Genomic DNA, 19923 nt, shown 5'->3' with positions numbered 1-19923 from the left:
TAAGCTGCAGAAGAAATTATTGATAGCATCAGAATCCACGTCACTGGTATGAATGAGCTTTTTCCATTAGGGGTGTTAGTGACGTCTCGCAATACAGAATGACTGAAGACATTTTGTTTACAGTGATAACAGACTGTGTGACAGACAGATCAGACTGACCTCAAAGTAGTGTTGTTTTTGTCAACGAAATATATGACAAAATATCGTCGTCAACGAACCTTTATCACATGACAGAAACGAGATGAGACGCAACGTAAATGGTGGTCATGTGACGAAGACTATAATCAAATATATAATGCTTTATTGTTGACTAATAAAAACGGGACTAAATGTGGTTTACAAAAACGAAAACTCTGCTAAAATATCTCTTCATGTTCATTGACAAAAACGAGAGGACACGAAATGTTATAAGGCTATTTTGTCTCGCCATTATTATTATTTTGGAATATTTCTGTTTCCTGAGTCTCTGGGCTGCAAACAGGCTACGGCTTCAGATTAAAAGCATTTCACTGGCTTAACGTGAACATTTAACTACTAGACAAACGTGAGTTGGCTTTTATTTTGAAATAGCAGGAAGTTAGCAGGTGATAAATCAATAACACAATTCACGGAGAAAATGACTGCTGAACATTTACATTGCGGGCTGCAGCCTGAAGTTAGGCTAACTGTCAATATGCGGCCAAACGTACTCACGTCGTCTAGACTGGATTCCTGTCGGACATTAACCATGACTCCTGTGTTCCCTGCTCTCCTGATACATGCAAAGGCATGTTGAAAAAGTATTCCAGTGTTTTCTGAACGAGTAGTAGCCCTGTGTGTGGACGTCTATCCATCAAAACTATGACGCAGGTCCTTAGCAACGGTCATTATACCCTTGACAGCGGTCTGTCTTGCTGGAAATAACAGACCTGTAGAATGCTGTGATTTACATAGGATTTTCAAAGTGCCATGTAATAAGTTCTGTCAACGAATTCCACTGTATGCAGTCTGTGCTTCCAATCGCATGGTTCAAATCATTTGTGTTATATCTTGTAATACAAAATCTGACTTCAGTTTACAACCAATACAAGTCATACACAAACATGTTATTTGCACTTTGTTATTATGTTTTAGTAGGCCTATCTCTAGCATTCAAGAACCTTTTTTCTCTTAATTAAACTTGAATGTAATGTACATTTTTTCTGGCATTGTTATTTGAAGCTATTTTATTTAGGCCTATTTATTTTATATAAATGTAGGATACGTCATTAGACAGGAGATTTTGAAAAACAAAGAGAAGCTGTCCGAGCTCCACCAGACTGCTGTTCAGGTTGAGGTATCCGGCATTCTTACATGTTTGGTAGCTCAAATAAATATGATGTAAATTAAATCAGAGTGTCTTCCGTGTCTGGAATTGCATGTATTCTTGAGTCTATAAGGTAAAAATAATATAATAAGATAAGATAACCTTGTTTGACTTGTGAAATGGGGGACTTTTTGAACATTTAGATTTTGTCTGTACTATACTAGGTAATTGTACTATATTAACTGGGTATAATTGCATTACTAAAAAGACTAAAATACAAATGTCATTGACTAAGACTAGACTTAAATGTCATTATTTTTTGTTGACTGAGACTAGACGAAAATAGTCCCAGATAATTCTGACTAAGAGAAGACTAAAAAGCTCAAGACTTTTAGTCAACTGAAACTTGACTAGACTAAAAAAAAGTTTAAACGTGACTAAGACTAATAAAAACTAAAATGACAGTTTGACACAAAGACTAGACTAAAACTAAACTTAAAACAGGCCGCCAAAAACAACACTACCTCAAAGCTAACCAGGAAATCCAGTTACTCTATTTTCTTCCCAAGTTTCTCCTGTCTGCTTCTGTCCCTCTAAACTCCAAATAACTTCCCAGTTTCAAATTACGAAAAAATTATCTAAACAGTATGCTATGCGATCAACAAAATAAATGATATTGCATCAAATTAAATTAAAGCTGGGGTATGTGATTTCTGATCGGTCAAAGTTAACATGAGCTGTACACTTTGACCTATCAGAGCGAGGCTCCGATTCTCTGTTCTTATTGGATGTTGGGACTGTCCATTCACTTTGGCACGACTTTGTTGGTGTAGAGCGTGTCAGGGAGGGACCATAGGGGTGAGACCAAAGAGAACAAGTGGAGCGATTGAGGTATTTGAATTCGAATTTCTATCCCAACTGCCATTTTCTCCCCAAATCCTCCACCCCAGCTTTAACTTTTTTAATTTGTGAATTGTCAGCCCTCGACAGAGCAAAACACAATAGAAGTATCATTTTCAGACAATGTCAAGTAGAGTAATAAAGAGAGTTTGGCTTCTTCTATTAAGAAAATAAATGTAATTCATATCGGGATGAGATAAAAAATGTACACTGTGCATGTACAACGAACAGATACAGTTTCCTCCACTGATTTGTTGTCTTTGGCCAGTTCCCACTTGAAAGTTCCCTTTTGAATTCCCCTTTGCCTCTCCCACTCAGAAAATACCAATGTAGTTTTCTTAATTATTAGTCATCCCACCAGGAAAGGGTTAGTGAGGTCATCTCTCAGGCATTGCGCACCAATGAGAAGGGCACTTAATGAAAGCATGCAGAAAAGACTTGATGCTAAACCGTATATGTTTTTTACGTATGCTGTTTACGTATACGATTTATTCATGTTTTTAACAACATCAATGGTTTCAGCCAGGGCACACATGAAGCAGGTGGTGATGACACGATAGAAAGTGGATAAACTACTGTTTGTCTCAGCATAGCAGTATACAAATTGGGACATATGGTACAGTATGTCTATAAAACAATGTATGTAAGGGGATTTACAGGTACCTACAGTCAGTGGGAATGTTAGGAAATCATCACATGTCAGTTTCCTTAAGACTGTTTCCTCCTAAGGTAGCTTTTAAACAAATGGTACAGAAAACACTGCAGGAAAAAAATGTTTTAAATCAATGTGAATACAATACCAAAACATTCCTGACAGGCTTCCCCCCCTCCTCCCTCTTAAAAAGGGCCAGATAGTTTACCACACACAGCTCCTCTGGCTTTGTGCCTTTTCTCATGGTAATTGCCAGGAGCGGAAAACAGAGTGCACTGCCAAACACCAACTAAAAGGTTGATCTGTGCAGGATTGTAATGGCCGTCTGTTAAGCAAAGTTTACTGGCTACTGCTGGATTGTGAGGAATAAATTAAACATTATGGCCTATGATGTAGTTTCTCATTGTACAACTAATGATATTGTGTTGTTGATTCGGCACCTCTACATGCGGAAATAAATCACTGACATTCCTGGAATGCCCTACTGTGCATCTACGGTGCCATGGAGCCTCGGCGGCTAATTGCAAAACATTACATAGAAATGTAAGGTTTGATGTTATTTAAGCCTTCCAGTTTCTTAGATGTAGAATTAGGCCTACAGCATATTGGGTAAAGATGTAGGCTACACGGTGTACAGCGTGCTAAATCCACTGTCACCCTTCAAAATAATCTGGCCTTCATGAAGGTTATAATTTGAAGATCATTATTTCCAGTCCTAGTTTGTGATGTTGTGTTATAGTGATAAACATTCAATCTATAGGCTATATTGATATAACCCTTTTTTGGGTGGTACAAAATATTTGAAACACTCATCATAAAGTTGATTCAACACAGTTTCAACATAAACTGAGCATCCATTTCCAGCAGAACTGTTGTATTAGACTGCATTAGCTGTAGTTATGTGGAACTAATAAACCAGTTGGCTAACTGAATGTAATTTGGACTGAGCCCTACAGGAGATATCACATCCAACATGATGTTGCACAAAAGATGAATAAATCCAAATGTGAAACCCCAGTATATTGGTTATTCCAAGTCGCAAAAGGAACCTCTGATAAAAAGTAGGCAGAGTTTTTGGAAACCATGGGTGTCCCGGGCACTGATTTGTTTTTCTTCTCGTGGGCGCTTTGTGAATCACAACACCACCGCCAAAGTCACCTACCGTTGAAAAAGGCCAGATCACAACAAAAAAAAAACCTGGACCTGAATACATGCAGTCTTATAAAAATGTGTCGGGCCACATCCACTGCTCGTGCTCGCGCGCAGGGCTGCAGGTGCAAAAACTTTCTGGTAGTGTATTTTCCAACCTCACCACAGCCCCCGTGGGAACATGACTGCGGGTAAAGTGGTTGTTGAGGACAGAGGGTCAGGGTTACAAACCTGCCCATGTTAAAGCACAACGTCTAGCATTAGCATCGTGCCTCAACCTATTGCTATTTCAACGTTGGGAGACGGGAATATTAGCACAATTGAGCGAATGCAAGAAAAAACAATAACAGTTTTCAACTCACCGTGATGGTAACTTCGTGCTTTTTCAATCGATACTTGAGGCTCTTCATCTTGTAATGTGGTGGTTCCTAATGCTACAGGTTTCCTTTGGTGATTAAATTCATAAATACTATTCTAAAAAACTTCCCAGAAAGTTGCAGACGAACTTAGTTTTCCGTCCCCTTTTCCTCACTGGGCGAGTTTCACCTGACGCCTAACCGCAAGCTCTGATCGCGCTTTGATTGACAAGCGGCTGAGCCAATCAAACTGAAACGTGCGCGGTTTTGTTTAATTTTGATCCAATTGGCAGCATCGGGGGGCAGGACTTCCTTGTGTAACGTCGATGGGAGACGTTTGGAGACATCCTGGGAATAGTGCAGAAAAAACCTGGCGTGACGTCAGGCTCACCTGAACACCGAAACACCTGGATAAAGACCTTAAACGTGTAAGAAACCTAAATATTGCACTATATCTATTATTTACTGAAAATGTCTATTATTTACATTATATTTTCCTTGTGGCTATAGGCTATGTTTAGGTAGGCTATAGGCCTATGCTACATCATGTCACTGAACAGGTGTCTCTTGAAGCTTTATGTGTAGGCCTACGTCTGAGGTAGCCTAGGCCAACTTGCATTTGTGGAACCATATAGGCCTAGCGTAGCCTACAATATAGGCTACAGCTAAGCCTACTATCTCATATCATCAGGAAATATTCCTTGGCGTAGGCTACTTTTAAGGCCTAGACGCTGGCTTAGTGTTTTTTTTATAGCATGTGATGTGTGGACATAAAGGTGCAAAGTCCACATGAACTAGGACTAAGGCAATAAAAAACCCAGTTGTGTGACAACGCATTGATTAGAAATTATCTAAACGTTACTAACACATTAAGTTTAAATCATCACAAATGTTGAAGAAATCATCAGCCATGAATTTTCAAGATATGAGGTCCCATAACAGGATCAACCTCCAAAAGCCAGAGAACTAATCTGAAGTCAGGTCCTCATTCAAAATAAAGCCCAAAAATATAATACTTGTGTAAGTCTGTAAATATAACAACACTATTGTGTCAAAATGAAAAGTGTTATGATATGTGTTGATGCAATATGTTAATGTTTCAGTTATTCGACTAGGAACGTCTTCCATAATAGTTTTGATAACAAAAAGCAGACATTAAAATACACTATCGCTACCTTTACCTCAGTGAAGCAGCTGCATTTTGTATTCTTTTGCAAAGTGGAATAGACACATATAGGCCTATAATAATCTGTGCACAAGAACCAATGAACCAGAGAAAGCCATTAACTGTCCCAACTATTTTGCATGACTACAGTGCATTTATTACCAAATATAAAAAGCCATGTCTCAAATTGATTATATAACGCCAGTAATTAAACTGATTGAGTTGAAACTACACAAACAGTTAACCAGTATTACTCTGAATAAAATATGTCTCATTTACATTTGCTTGTTATGTCTCATTTCGTCATCTTTATTTTCACGCCTACTTCCTTGAACAAACACTTGACAATCTATCAACTTTAATAAACGACTTGGATTAAAAAACGAAATATCCACCTGTGAGAAAATGTCTTGAAACAGTGAGACTGTCACTGTGCTGCTAACTGTACAGCATCTTCATCGTTTTACTAAACCATTAAGCTGACCATTATGTACAGTAAAATGTAAGTAGGCGGTCACTATTGACCCAAGGAAACAAGGACTTGTATTGGTTCTGTCCATGAAACTTGAAACTAATGGGGCAATACAAATCCTAATGGGCCAGAGCTTTGAATGGCTGATCGATTCAGTATTATATTGTTTTGTTGTTCAACCTAATAACATTGGTTTAAAGTATGCACATGGTACATAAGCAGCTGACCATAACAGTAGAATGTAAGTATGCGGTATCTAAGTGATTGACCCAAAGGAAATGGACATGTTTGTGTTCTGTCCATGAAACAAACTTGAAACTGAAAGGAGCAGTACAAATCATATTAGGCCAGAGCTTTAAATGGCTGATAGATTCAGTAGCCTATTATATTGTTTTGTTGTTCAACTTAAAAACATTGGTTTCAAGTATGCACATGGTAATACATATACCAAGGAAAATGGAGCACTGCATAAATCCAGAACTTGCTGATTGTCTCAAATGTGAAGATTTGTTTTGCTTTTCTTTTGATTTATTTTAATTATTTGAACTTTTTTTGTTGTTGTAGTATTGGTTCGACAAAACAAAGATTTTGAAGGTATCACTTGCTTACTTCAATATTCTTTTATTTTATTCATTATTATTTTTACAATTGGAAAAATGTATCAATAGTGGAAAATAATAAGCAGATTAATCCAGAATCATAAACAATCATTATCAAATAAATTAAAAAACAATGTTCTAATAATATAATTGTATAACAGAACAACCGCGGCACATTTTCCTACAGTGAACACCTTAACTTTTATTACATTATGTAGCCTGTAGGCTATTATGCTTACATTGGTCTATTTCTATTTCAGTAACATGTTCAAGGCATGACTTTTACAGTTTGGTAATACTACCTTAATTAGGCTAAGTAAAGGATCTAAGTGCTTCCTCCATACCACTGGCTAAGTTGATATAAATATATCAATTAGGGCCTAAAGATATGAACTTGAAATGTGGGTCAACAGGGATGTTATCACTAACGGGCAAAGGAGGACAAAAAGCTGCCCCCTTGTGGTCTATAGTACCAATGGTCGATCAATACATAAGTAATAGGTGGGCCTATTACGGGTAAGCTTGCATTATGGAAACAAATACACTCCTATCTATGGGATTGGATAGTTGGTTTGGAGTATAAGTGAAGCCTACTACTAACTTACAATAGAGTAACCGCTCAGACATTTAACATTTTGCTTAAATCACTACCAGGCATCTGGATGTCTCAATAAATCGGAGCAAACAGAATTTGTTCTTTGTTTCCTGTCCCCCGCTGCTCCCTACTTTTTTCTGTTGTGTAGAATTCTTGACTTCTAAGAAATATATAACCAGTTAATTGCTTCTTTTTTTTGTCCTCGACTCCATAGCAACTTGGTTTCCATGGAGATACCTATGCAGAGACACACTGGCCAAGTGATACTTCTGTAGTCTGATTTTAAGTAAGACTGGGGTTGCTGTCGGGCCCAGGGGCAGACAGTTAGAGGTAGAGGAGGCTTCACAGGCTGTACTCAAGTTAATTTTTCATTCCCAGTGACACTTTATTCGTGTATTCCTACATTATGATTCTTCCTACTTTTACTTAAATATTTTTTTTTAAATACAGTACATCTTGCTTTTTACTCCAGTCTAGTAGGCTACTCTCCTTTTTGAATATACATACAAACATGTAATCATCCCACAAAATGTTTGTTATAAACTACTCAACACTACCATCTCGACATGCTAGAGTAAAATGCTGTGAACACACCAGCAGTTATCCAATAATATAATGTAACATTAATACGGGCAAGTTATGAATTCATATATTTTGTACTGAACTAACTTTACAGTCTGGTAGGCCTATTGCTTTTTTATCTGGAAAATGTTTAAACTGTAGACAATGAGGTCAGACCTTAAAGCCTGAATCACGCTAGCTGATATCGTGACTGAAAGTAGCAAATTCTCAAATAAATATTCAATGACCAAAAGACAATTGTCACATAGTAGCCTACTACTGCTCGAGCTGCCAGTGCCCTTGGAGTTCTGCCTAATACAGCCTTGATCTATATAGAATTACATATCTTGAATTCTAAAATCAAACACATTCTTCTTGAAGCATGTTGCTGAATCTTCTGCAGAACGACTGTGATAACAAACTCTGGTATTTCTGAGAGAATTGGAACCATCTACACTGCAGTATGTGTGAATTAGCATTGCCGACTGTATTTAATTTTTTTTTTAATTAATTATGATACTGGGATATGTAGGGGAAGGTGGGGTGATTTGTGCATTTTGGAAGTTGCAAAACCCCTTGTTTCTAGAAAACCGTGGAAGAAATTGGAAATGTGACCACATATTTAAGAAGAGCCATCCATTTGACTCATCCTGTAAAGAAGGGAGACACAAGGAATAAGATATAAGCACATTTAAGCTCAAAAAACTGTGTTTTGCCTTTCAAAGTAAAATTTCCATGATCAAGGTTTTTTGATTATTGTGTCTGAACAATTATAGACACGTTTGAAAACATTTGACACATGTTTTAGTGCTTTGGTATGCTACACTTTGAGTCTATATAGTTAGCACAATGTCAACCCTAAATTGCTGCATCATGCCTATTATCCAAAATTCTGGGGATGGGGTGATTTGTGCGCAAGGGCCTGGGTGAGTTATAAGTAAGTAAGTAAGTAAAATGTATTTATAAAAGCACATTTATGACAGTTTGCACTGTCCAAAGTGCTGTACATAGTGCATTCAGTAGGTAAACAATGAAGGTAAAATAACAATAACCAAAATAAAAGACGTAAAGCCCATACATCCACATAAACACAGATAGTAGTGCAGAGGTAAGTAAGTAGTGCAGAGGTTAATGGGGAGGAAACACCAGGGTGTACATATGGGTTTTGAGCCTTGATTTAAAGGCAGTAATGTAGGGGGAATCACATTTGTCAGGTGGCAGTTGGTTCCACAAGCACGGAGCAACTAGTGCAAAGTACATTTCTGAGAGTTGTGCCAGTGGCATGGCTGTATACGCTGGTCACCAAAAGAAAGTGATTGTCTACAGTAGCTCAGAAGAGAGTGACATCTCAATTCCACTTAACGACACCACTGATGAGAGTTCAGATGGCCAGAAAGATGATGATGGTGACTTTGTCATTGTGACACAATGACGCACAAATCACCCCACTACGTGGGGTGATTTGTGCGACAAGACAACTTTTTTTCCGAAAGCTATATTTCTTAAACAGTTTATTCCAGATCCAAAGTTTTTATTGCCAGGGATGCACAACATCCTGAAATATATGTACATATTTGAGTTGGAGACATAACTGTCAAGGCCTCACTTTAAAATCACTTTGAGTAAAAAGTTGCACAAATCACCCCACCTTCCCCTATGGTGTATTCTGTCATATTTTTTTTATTAACCTTTATTTATACAGGTAAAATCTCATTGAGACCCAGGGTCTCATTTACAAGAGAGACCTGTTCATATGTTGTTAAGTCTGTAACGCACTGACTGTCTTGGACATGAAAGTCTTGAATAGCAAATTCTTAAATCAAAATTGAATCACCCTCTTTAAAACAGGATCAATTGTGATTTTTCATGTGCATGAAAGATGGATGTTTTTTCCCTGTGTGTCTTGTCAGATAAATATGAAATCTCTTTTTACAGTGTCAGTTTATGTGCCTTTTCTCCATCAGTATCTATCTAGCTATTGTGTCATTAGTCACACTTTGCAAAATGTATCTCTAAAGGAAAGTGACTCACAAGAAAACACAGTAAACAACGTAAATATTGTGTCGAAACCTTTTTTTTCTTTTTTACAAAATGATACAAATACACCAGATACAGATACAAAAACACTGCTGAATGCTGACCATGATGTTCAACATTAAATTGCACCTCAATGTGGCAGAAGAAGCACTAATAAATACACACATGCAACAGTAACAAATATCTATCAGACAGAATGCACCAAAACACCAGAGAGATGCTTGTGGAAACTTGTCTTCAGGGAAAACACTTTTTTTGTCTTTTGTCTTATCAAAGAAGTGAAAGAAAAGGAACACAAGGAGATAAAAGAGGAGAGAGATTCAGCAAAAAAATCTTCTTCTTCTTCTTCTTTAAACTGTGACAAGCTTCTGAAACTGTTTGTGGGTGAAGCATATCAGTGCAAGCGGAAAGATCTTATCCAAGTCTGCACTAAAAAGGGCAGTGATATTTTATTTATATTTTTTACATGTGAAACACGTGTGCTTGGAGCCCTCACACAGCCTTGCGGTGGTACTCGGGGGGCGCCACCTCGTAGTCACTGGCACTGAAGAGGCTGGATGAATTCTTTACCAGGTACCTGAATTCAATGGGAAGATATATTGTCATTGTTGATTCGGTTGAGTGTTTTTATACATTGACATGGCCTTAAACTCCTCTACTTTTCCTTAATAGAAGCACACACTCACACCATATACCTATTCTTCCGTTGCATTTCAACTGTACTTTCTCCCATTATGAGACTAAATCTGCATATAGAAGGAATCAATTGCACTTAATTGTATGTCTGGTGCCCATCTTTACGTTTATATTCTCAGGTCTTGAGTTATGCTACAGTTTTTATATATTGATACAATAGTGAAGGATGTCTTTTTCCAGAGAGGATTTGCACAACAGGCTTTAAAAGAAAGAAAGATAATCACTCAACCCTCTATCTTGTTAAACTGCAGTCCTAATAGGAGGAATACATTTTGAACAGACAACCTTTATGTTTTCGTTTGCACTGAATGCGGCTACTTAACCACGTCTGTCACGTGACTACCCACAATATCTTCTAGCCTGTTAATTACACTAAATTAACACGGATCTACACTATGTTTTCTTATCCTTCTTTTCTTGAGCAAAAGTGGAGCGTCTTTAATTCATTATCAATGTTAAAGCAGCTACGAGTAACATTTAAATATCTTTTAAACAGCCTCATGTTTCCTCTGATAATCATAAATTACCTTTAACAGCAAACGAGACCATCAGTGCAAAGAAAGACGTTTTTATATAAAAGTCTAAAGGGGCCGCCAACGGACCATGTTACTCGTAGTGGCTTTAATGATAGTAGTCTGGGATTAGATCATTCTTTATTTCAGACCCAGGGGATCCATATCACTACAAACAACAAAAACGAACGCTAAAACACAGAGTAAAAAATACAAAGCCTTCTACAATATTCAATGTCTAGCATACAGACATGTTCGCTTATGGTTCGACAGTCTGTAAGAAAATCTTGATAGAACTGCATACAGGGTTAGCCAAGACTGCAATTAAGTCGTTTTCTGACTCACATGCCCTACACATAAATAAACCCCAACACTGACAAACATATGGCTTGCACTGGAGCTTCTGGGAGCTCTCAGCAGCAGCCTCATACCGTTATTATGAGCCACTGTAAGTTTTCTGCCTTATTTATAACGACACCACAGGTGGGAAGTTTACAGTGGTGTACAATACGCTCTAAAGAGTGAGATTTTGACAGGTACAGAGCACATACTAAACTTATGACACAGCATGTTCACTTGTGCATACAGCTTTCAACGCTGCCTATAAATATCCTTGTCATCAGACCGGTCATTTGCAATAATATGGCCCAAGTATGTAATTTCACTGCACACACTGAGTGCAGTGCCAGACAGTTGACTGTCTGTCTCCTCTGCTTCTGACAATCATGATCTTAATCTTTTTCGCGTTGAACATGACATGGAGCCTCTGGTGGTGTGGTGGGTGGTTGAACTCACTTGAGGAAGTCTTGGAGGTAAGTAAGCAGCAAAGCCAGACTCTTCTCATCCAGTGGAGTGTAGGCCAGCATGGCTCCAATACGAACTGTCGGGAGAGGGAACAACAAATGTGAGGAGATTTTTACTAATTGTTTTTTTTTTTTTTTTTGCATAATTTACCACACCCCTTTATAAAGAAAATTGATCAGCCTATTTCAAACAACTGATCATACAGGTGTTTTACAGTCAATCTACTGTTAAAAATAAGACCAGTAACAGTGCAATATGGCGCTTTTCCACCGCACATGTAGCTCTACTCGACTCAACTCGACTTATCTCAACTTTGTTTTGGTAGCAGCACGGGTCGTTTTCCACTGCAAATAGTACCTCCTGAACGTGGGTGGGGTCGTCATACAAAGGGGCAGAAAGCCGACTCCAGAGCCAAGTAGCAAAGGAGAAATTACGAGCAGCTGTTGTACTATTTACTGAACCAACCGCCAAAAATTAGTAATACCCCCCATGTATCTGTTTGCTAAATGAAGAAGAAGAATATTGCAACGGGCCATTAAAAGGGAGGATTGGTGTCCCAATGTGTGACTCTGCAACTCAAGTCAGCTGTAGGGATGCGTCACGTACATCCCTATGCAGGTAAACACGAGCATTATGTTATTATGTTATGTTAGTGCAATCCGAGGCTTGTAATCGCTCCCTATCATTTCTGTCCAAGCTGGCTACTATAGGCTATATAGCTGCTAGCTGCCCTACATGTCTCCTCTTGTGTCGTGTACAGTATGTTTAAAGTCACATCCCCAAAAACCAACACAACTGGGTGAGCTTAGCGAATATATGGACATTTCATTACGTTTTTTCGTATCTGCGATGCAAATCAAATGAAAGAGAGCCAGAGAAGGCTGCACGGGGCAAGACAAAATACACTCGAAAAATCACGGAGAGTTTGGGAGAATATACAACAGAATGAAGCCGGTAGTCTCTGGACAATCAGTGGCCGACGTCACCTTTTAGCATCGGCTCAGCTCGCTGTTGGAACCTAGAGTGAGGAGATACCAAAAAATCAGCTGCTACCAGTGACCAGGTACCATGTTTTTGTGGTGGAAACGCCAAAAATGCAAGTCGAGTCGAGTTGAGCTGATACCATGCAATGGAAAAGCGCCAATAGATAACCAATATGGTTTAATATTGTCGTTTTATATGACAATAGCGAGGTATCATTATATCATACATTTTATAGAAATTTTTATTGAAAAACTAATCATATTGGATTAGTGATTGACATTAATGTTTCCTGGCAAATCATATTGACCTTGTCCTTTTGTGGGGTTAATTGGTTTTATCCGCTGAGGAGAGCAATAGTGTACCATATGCAGTGTACAATGTTGCATAAATGAACAGTTCCTGTGTTTGTTAAACACAATTGCTGATCAATCTCTATATCCAGGGTGAGACTTGGAGTGCAGGTGGTGATCAGTTCACCTGACACACACACAAGCATTGCTAACTGCAAACTGTTCAACCACTAGGAGAAAAATGGGAAAATCACATTTGCGCTCAAATGACAGAAAGTCATCCTTTTGGCCAACTATTATATTAAAACTATTTGCGCACAGCCAGACCAAACTACAGCTCGTAGTATGGTCTGGAAGCACGCCATATCATTTCGGAGATTGTGGGGAAAACTCCTGGCTGGTTTTCATTCCTTTAACCAATCACAATCGTCTTGGGTGCCGACCGATGCCGTTTATGACGTGCGCTGTGTGTGCACCAACATTTCTTCTACATAAAATCTTTGAGCTGGATACTATTGGCACTGCAGCTGAACAAACACGTGTGCACTTTCTGTTGTCTCCCGTTCTGAGCAGAGCAAAACAGTACAGAAGGCTACAGCATGGAAGAGGAAGGGGAGGAGTTTGCCGAGAATACGTCACCAGCCCAATCTCCACTTTCTATATCCGGTGAGCCAGATTATTATTAAGACTGACCATTGTGTATTTGTGAGGACAGAGGTGTTCATTGACATGTGAGCTGCCATGCATTCTGATTGCCTGTTGTAGTGTTTACATGTGTGTGCTTTACTGAGTGTCCAGGGTCCCTACCAAATAGGCGCAGCAAATGTGGCGCTCCGTACACCTGAGACATCGGCATGTCTGTGTGTTCGGCCAGGATCTCGGCATACTGCGGCCTCTCGAACTTGTAAAGCAGCTGAGTGCCCAGCATAACATTGAAGTACTCCCGAATCCCCGCCACCACTTCGTTCACTGCATACTCCCTAATATAATGGAGAGGGGGGGGGGGGGAGAAAAGTCAAATATTTCTCTGGAAAGAGCTTGGATGGAGGACTAAGAAAGCGCAGCTTTAAAGAACAATTGTTTTTTACAGATTTGAAGTTCCTTGGGATAGAAAACCAATCAAAGCTAATATCATGCTTCGGTTTATGTACTTAAAAGTTAAGGTTTTATGTTGTAATGGGATGTTGTTAAACAGTCGACGAACATGGTGTGTTCCCCAGCTAGGAAAAAAAATGTGTTAATGTGAAACTGCAGAATCTGCAGCTGACAAGCTGTGAAGCCATCAATTATGATGATAGAACATTAGACCCAGAAGAAAAAACAGTAAGTAATCAGGGATGCTGTGCTCTGAACTAAACTTGATTGATTGACTTTTTCTCCCCTTAAAAACTCTATTAAAAAAAGAAGTCCTTCTAACTTCCATTAAAAGAATTGGTTCATCCAATCTCCAAATCTAACATTTTATAGTGGGCATGCTATCATTGCATGATTCTGATTTGTAGATTGATTTGATACGAAGTGAAGTGATTTGAATAATTGAAAAAATCCACAGGATGTGTTATTACGGCCGAAAATGTAAAATTGGAACGTAGGGTGTTCTTTAGTACTTGTTGTCCGAGTTTCCTTTAGACTTCTTATAGTTTGCATAGTCCTCCAAGACGGTCTCCACATTCTTCTTAGCAGGCAGATGAAATAACTGAATGGGACAGGAAAAGCAAAAGTCCACATGAATTTTCTATTTAGACCATTTTCTGGGTCGTCAGGTATTCATAGTAAACATGTGAACTTTTATGGTGTGTGTGAGTGTGTGTGTGTGTGTGTGTGTTTTATTCCACACCTGTTTCTGTCGTGTGATGAGGTCCCAGTCGTCCACCAGCCAGGGTTTGAGCTCCTCGGGGATCTTCACCTTCACCTCCACACGGTTGGTGAACATATCCTCCTGGACACAGAGACTAAAGTTTAAAACTTCCCATTTTGTTCTAGTTGTGTGTTGCTTCTTACAATGGGTGTATTGTTAAAGGGATACCTCTCCATCTCTTTTCTCTTAATACTACAACAATACTAGTATGATACTGAAGCGATTTTCACTTGCCTAACTTAAAATGTTTGAAAGAAATGTCATGCAACAAAGATTATATCATATAATGCCAGTATGACAAGAAATGTAGTGACTGAAATAATACATACAAGGACAACTGATTCTACAATATTAAACATTTTCCTATTTTTCATAATGCAGGTATATGTATGAATTCTTAAAATATTGACATCCAATTTAAATACAATCTATATTTTTTTCTTTGATATAACTTAATTTAATGAACATTTAGATTTATGAATGAATACAGGTGCAAGTCTGTATTAGTAAATGTGAACTAAATAAGTTGCAGTGTTGTATTTTGAAGTACAATATAGTTGTATCCCGACACTTCTTTACTGTTGCTGGAAACAGGAAGTAGGCCTGGAACAGAATAATGTCTGCAACCAGCTTATACCCATCAATGTGCATGTGTTAAATAACATAATAACCATTATCTTTTATTAAAAAGCTGCTTTGTGTGCAGGTCATAATTATTTTGACTATGGTATCATAAGTATTTTCATGTGTGTTAACTGATGATACCTACACTCTCTACAGTGGGATCAACCCGAGACCTCTTCTTCCGTGGTCCCTGTGGCGTTTCTCCGCTGCTGGTGCCTTCACCCGGCCCTGGGACTAAACAATACAGCCATCACAGCTTAAATTAAGTAAAAATTAAGGACGTGTTTTTTTAAATTTTTGATTTGGGGTTATTTAAACATATTGATTTGATGACCTTTTTTTTAATGAATGCGTCATTTAAACATTTTACTTACTTTTCTGTTTTGCCTTTTTCACTTTCCTAGGATGGAAAAGAAAGGAGTGTAAGGACACTATGATATTATAAATTGACCCTGAGTGGCTCACCTACATAGTGATGACATGCATATGTTACTCCATTCAAAATACATATTGACAGACCAGCATTATTGTCGACACACACAATGGCCCTCATTCATCAATCTTGCGTAGACCAGAAAAATGGGTGTACGTACATTTCCACGCAAATCTCGGCATTTATCAATATGGACGTGAGCGTAGGGTACGCTCAAATCCCACGCCAGCTCTCAGCTCGTGTACGCAAATTTGAAAACAGCTTGGACTCGCAGTGCAGGCTGTGCCGGGTAGCCGATGACTTTGTTGGACAATTATTAGAAGATAATACAAATGCAGTGCAATAAGACCGAAATAAAGATATTAATCACTTAAAAATTAGCAGCTTATGGTGTGCAACTGAGTAGGAGAGCTGATTCAATAGTGCGCACACCGGCCACTTAGGAGGGCTGCATGGGACTGCGTAAGGGCAGTTGTCTCCGTCTTGGAGCAGCTGGGGGGACACTGAGGCATGGGGGCTGCATTCATTCAAAATGTTAGCCTAAGTATTACATATGTAGTAGACATACACTGCTCTTTATGATACAAAAAAATACACGGCACAACATTCAGCTTAACATTTTATTTATTTGACGCACTTTGTAGATGTTAGTTCCTCTTTTAATGTGTCATTAATGCTAAAGCGAGCGATTTATTTCCACCGTTAACCGGCACGTTGTTCCTGTCTGCTGGTGGAGCAGGACTGTGGGCGCTCTCACAGCTGATCGCTGCCGGGTCGGCTTGTGCAGCTGACGGCCGGGCTGACCACTCGTGCCAAGCGCATGCTGTCATACAGTAAAACGTTAAATGTGTTATTTTTAGTTTTTAAAACCCTTTTGAATAGTGCTATCTAAAAGGGCCAATACATTCTAATCATTCAAATCTCTGCAGACCTGTATTTATTTTATGGGGACCATTATCGGACAGTTGGTGCGTCTTTTTCTCCTCCACCACTTATATTATGCCCGCCGCCCCGCACCCCCATTTGGTTGCATTTCAGAACAGCAACACGCTTTTTTTAGTGGCGATTTTGAGTCAACACCAACGCTGTTGACCGCAGCAGTTATTTCCTTCCTAACTGCTGCCTTCTGTCGTTCTTTGATGCTGCTTGTAGGCTAATGCTCCGAAATGAAACTCTTTTGTTTCTACTTTCGCTGTTATTCTGTCAATTTCTACTTCAGGGAAGTGCCGTATTGCGCATATCCATGTCGTAAAACCTCTGGGCGAGGCCTCTAAACTGAGAAAATATAGGGGCGTGGTACGCTAGTTTTCATCCGCCGCATTTATCAATAATGGCCTGGCGTACGCTGAGATTGGCGAGATACGCCTGTTTGATAAATCCCACGCCATACCTGGCGTAGGGAGGTATTTGCGCCAGAATCTGCACCAGTTTCCACGCAAAATTGATAAATGAGGGCCAATGTGTCTACAATATATTGAATTCGAGGTGGGAAACAGGTTGGATACTCACAGATCAACATTTTTCTGCTGCACAGCAGCAATCTTCTTGCTTGGTGCTAAACCCCTCATCTTTGCATCAACATAATGGTCCCTGGGGAGGAAAATAAATTAGTGAGAAGAATGTAATAGAAAAAATTGTTAAATTTGTCCATATAATTTACTGTAAATTAGGAGTGGTTAATTAATTGATAATAGCCTCTGTGCAAAAAGTGACACTTACTGATTGGCCTTCTGAAGCTCTTTTTGTTTCGCAAGGTTGGTGTCCACATATTTGAGAACTCTGCTCTCAGGAACCCATTCATCCCAGCTGCAGAATGTAAAGTAAATATGTCAAGACTTGATCTATTCATCACAATGTAATAATGAAAAAAGGTCTTCAATGCTTCATTCAGACCACATAGATAAACTGACAATGAGCACAGAGAAACAGAGATAGAAAACCAAACCAAGCTGCTCACTTTTTGTTCCATCCGCTGTAATGAATGAAGTATTTAATCTGCTTTTCCTTAATGTTGATCTTTACACACTGTCAAACAAGAGAGCACACTGGTCATCAGTTATGCAGTACAGTTCCAACTCATAACACACATGTAACGTTAATATTGAAACAAACCTTTGCCTCATACAGCAATGGCCCATGAAAGCACAGGACTCTTTCACCTGCGAGGAGAGACACAAATGTGAGGACTGAAAGTGGCGTAAAAACAATATTTAAGTGTAATAACTCGTTAGACTATCGTGGAGATCCTCGGTTAGATTTTGAACGTATATAGGTTGGGCTGACTTGGCGTCAGGGACGTCTTTGTGTGTCAGTGTCAAATAAATAAAGGTTTAGCATAAAAACATGCTAAGCTAACAGTAAGCCTCACGTTAGCGTCCGTTTTACACCCTTAGCTTAATTTTAAGATGAGTAGCTTTGATATACCTTCATTTTAGGTACGTTTACATACATTGCTCAAATATATAGTCAGTTATAAAGGCTATGTGGCTTTGTCTCCCTCCCTAAAGACCCACTATTGTCGAGCTAGAGCAGCAGCAACAACAATAACAACAAACCCGCCCCCCTCCTCTCACAGACGTGTTATTTTTCGGTTCTGACCTTCTTGAAATTTAGGTTTAGGGTCCTGTTTTGGCGCCATTCACAGACTCAGCTGATCTCTGAATGATCAAATTCGTGCATTGCCAGAGTCCATTTCTTCCAGGCACAAACACCTCCGACATTTGAGCCAAGCGAAGGAGAAGCCGAGAATGGCCCGCTGCTGCTGGGTCACCTGACCACCGTGGAGCCGCGGGGCTGCGCTGCGTTCAGGCGCTCCTCCTGAACCTCGTAAATACAAAAAAGTATCACACAAAGTCAGACCAAAGATCTGACAGACTTTAGCTGAGTATTTCCAGCGCAGTTGGTTTTGCTGCCCTTTTTTTTTTTTTTTTTTTTTACAATTGACTCAATTGTACCCTTTTTTATATTAATAGTGCTATCTAGCAACTGACTCAAAAAAGATGACCGTTATGTAGAGTGGCTACTTCAGGCTTTCTCAGCCTTATTGGGCAGGCAGTCAAATTTTTACTTATTTACATTTTTAAGGTCGCCTGATGCACTTTGAACGTAGTGAATCGCCATGCTGTCATGTGAATGTGATCTTTACATTCTTTTTTGTCGATCAAATAATCATTAATAGGCAACATTTTCTCTCATGAACTAATTTTCATGTCACTGAAGTAGAAATCATGTGCTATGACAGGAGACTTAAGTACTACAACTTAAACAGGAACGACTTCAAATAGCCTACCAAGATGTGCAGATAAATTGAAAACCACTGCATGAACTAGCACAAACAGCATCTGAATAAAGTGACAAATCATTTTCAGTGGGCTAGTATATTATTGGTCTCATGATGATAGTAGGCCTACTGTATATTTGACTCTTTAACCACATCAATCTTAACAGGCTTTATATGTTTGTAGGGTAGGCCTACATTCATTGTGGATTTAAGTATTTTCATGGGATTTGCAGACAATTATAAGAAATTACAGAATAGGCCTATCTCTGGCTTTATCCGTCTAGGCCAACTATAAAATATACAACATGATTTCACTGGAATATACAAGGCATGTAAATAATGGCACCTCATAGCACCAACAACTGGGATTATGATGACCAAATTGTTTGATATATTATGCATAATAAACATTTTACAGTGGTAAAATGGTGGTTATTGCAATTCAAGTAAAAACTGTGACACAACTATCAGAATTCTGCTCAACGGACTCTTCACCTTGAACACTCACTGAACACACATCCGGTTCATTTGTGCTGGTAGGATTAATTGTGTTTTTGAGTAGGCTACTCTTGAGTCTATCATTGTATTTACACTCTGGATTTTTCGTTTAACGCTATGACAGTTTTGTTTTGGTTCTGTAGGCCTATGTGTTGATGTAGGCTACGGCAGTG

General features: G+C 38.9%; 2 protein-coding genes across 2 annotated transcripts in view; both read right to left on the bottom strand.

Annotated features, from left to right (window-relative positions):
• uacab (uveal autoantigen with coiled-coil domains and ankyrin repeats b) overlaps positions 1 to 4497 on the bottom strand; it is a 44146-nt gene extending 39649 nt beyond the window's left edge. Inside the window, exon 1 of the mRNA XM_080034008.1 lies at positions 4349 to 4497. Within this exon, the coding sequence (XP_079890134.1) occupies positions 4349 to 4396 (48 nt within the window). The 5' untranslated portion in view covers positions 4397 to 4497. The remainder of the gene's footprint in view (positions 1 to 4348) is intronic.
• A 5300-nt stretch (positions 4498 to 9797) lies between these two features.
• On the bottom strand, positions 9798 to 18727 carry LOC307254302 (mortality factor 4-like protein 1). The gene is made up of 12 exons (XM_080032622.1): positions 18571 to 18727; positions 18085 to 18131; positions 17930 to 17997; positions 17692 to 17778; positions 17482 to 17562; positions 15914 to 15939; positions 15685 to 15773; positions 14895 to 14996; positions 14665 to 14753; positions 13865 to 14037; positions 11775 to 11859; positions 9798 to 10348 (listed from the first exon to the last, which is right to left on the bottom strand). The coding sequence occupies exons 1-12, from the start codon at positions 18608 to 18610 to the stop codon at positions 10264 to 10266; spliced, it is 972 nt and encodes a 323-aa protein (XP_079888748.1). The 5' UTR covers positions 18611 to 18727; the 3' UTR covers positions 9798 to 10263.
• Between the last annotated feature and the right edge of the window lie 1196 nt (positions 18728 to 19923).

This window comes from Ammodytes marinus (genome assembly GCF_949987685.1).
Source record: "Ammodytes marinus genome assembly, chromosome: 1".
Lineage (NCBI taxonomy): Eukaryota > Metazoa > Chordata > Actinopteri > Uranoscopiformes > Ammodytidae > Ammodytes > Ammodytes marinus.
This window is presented reverse-complemented; position numbering and strand designations above follow the sequence as displayed.

Coding starts and splice junctions, on each gene's coding strand:
- LOC307254302 (XM_080032622.1), bottom strand. CDS start 18,610: ATGGCGCCAAAACAGGACCCTAAACCTAAATTTCAAGAAG. Junction 14,997..15,684: donor TTGATCCCACTGTAGAGAGT/GTAGGTATCATC, acceptor CTCTGTGTCCAG/GAGGATATGTTCACCAACCG. Junction 10,349..11,774: donor TACCTCCAAGACTTCCTCAA/GTGAGTTCAACC, acceptor CATTGAATTCAG/GTACCTGGTAAAGAATTCAT.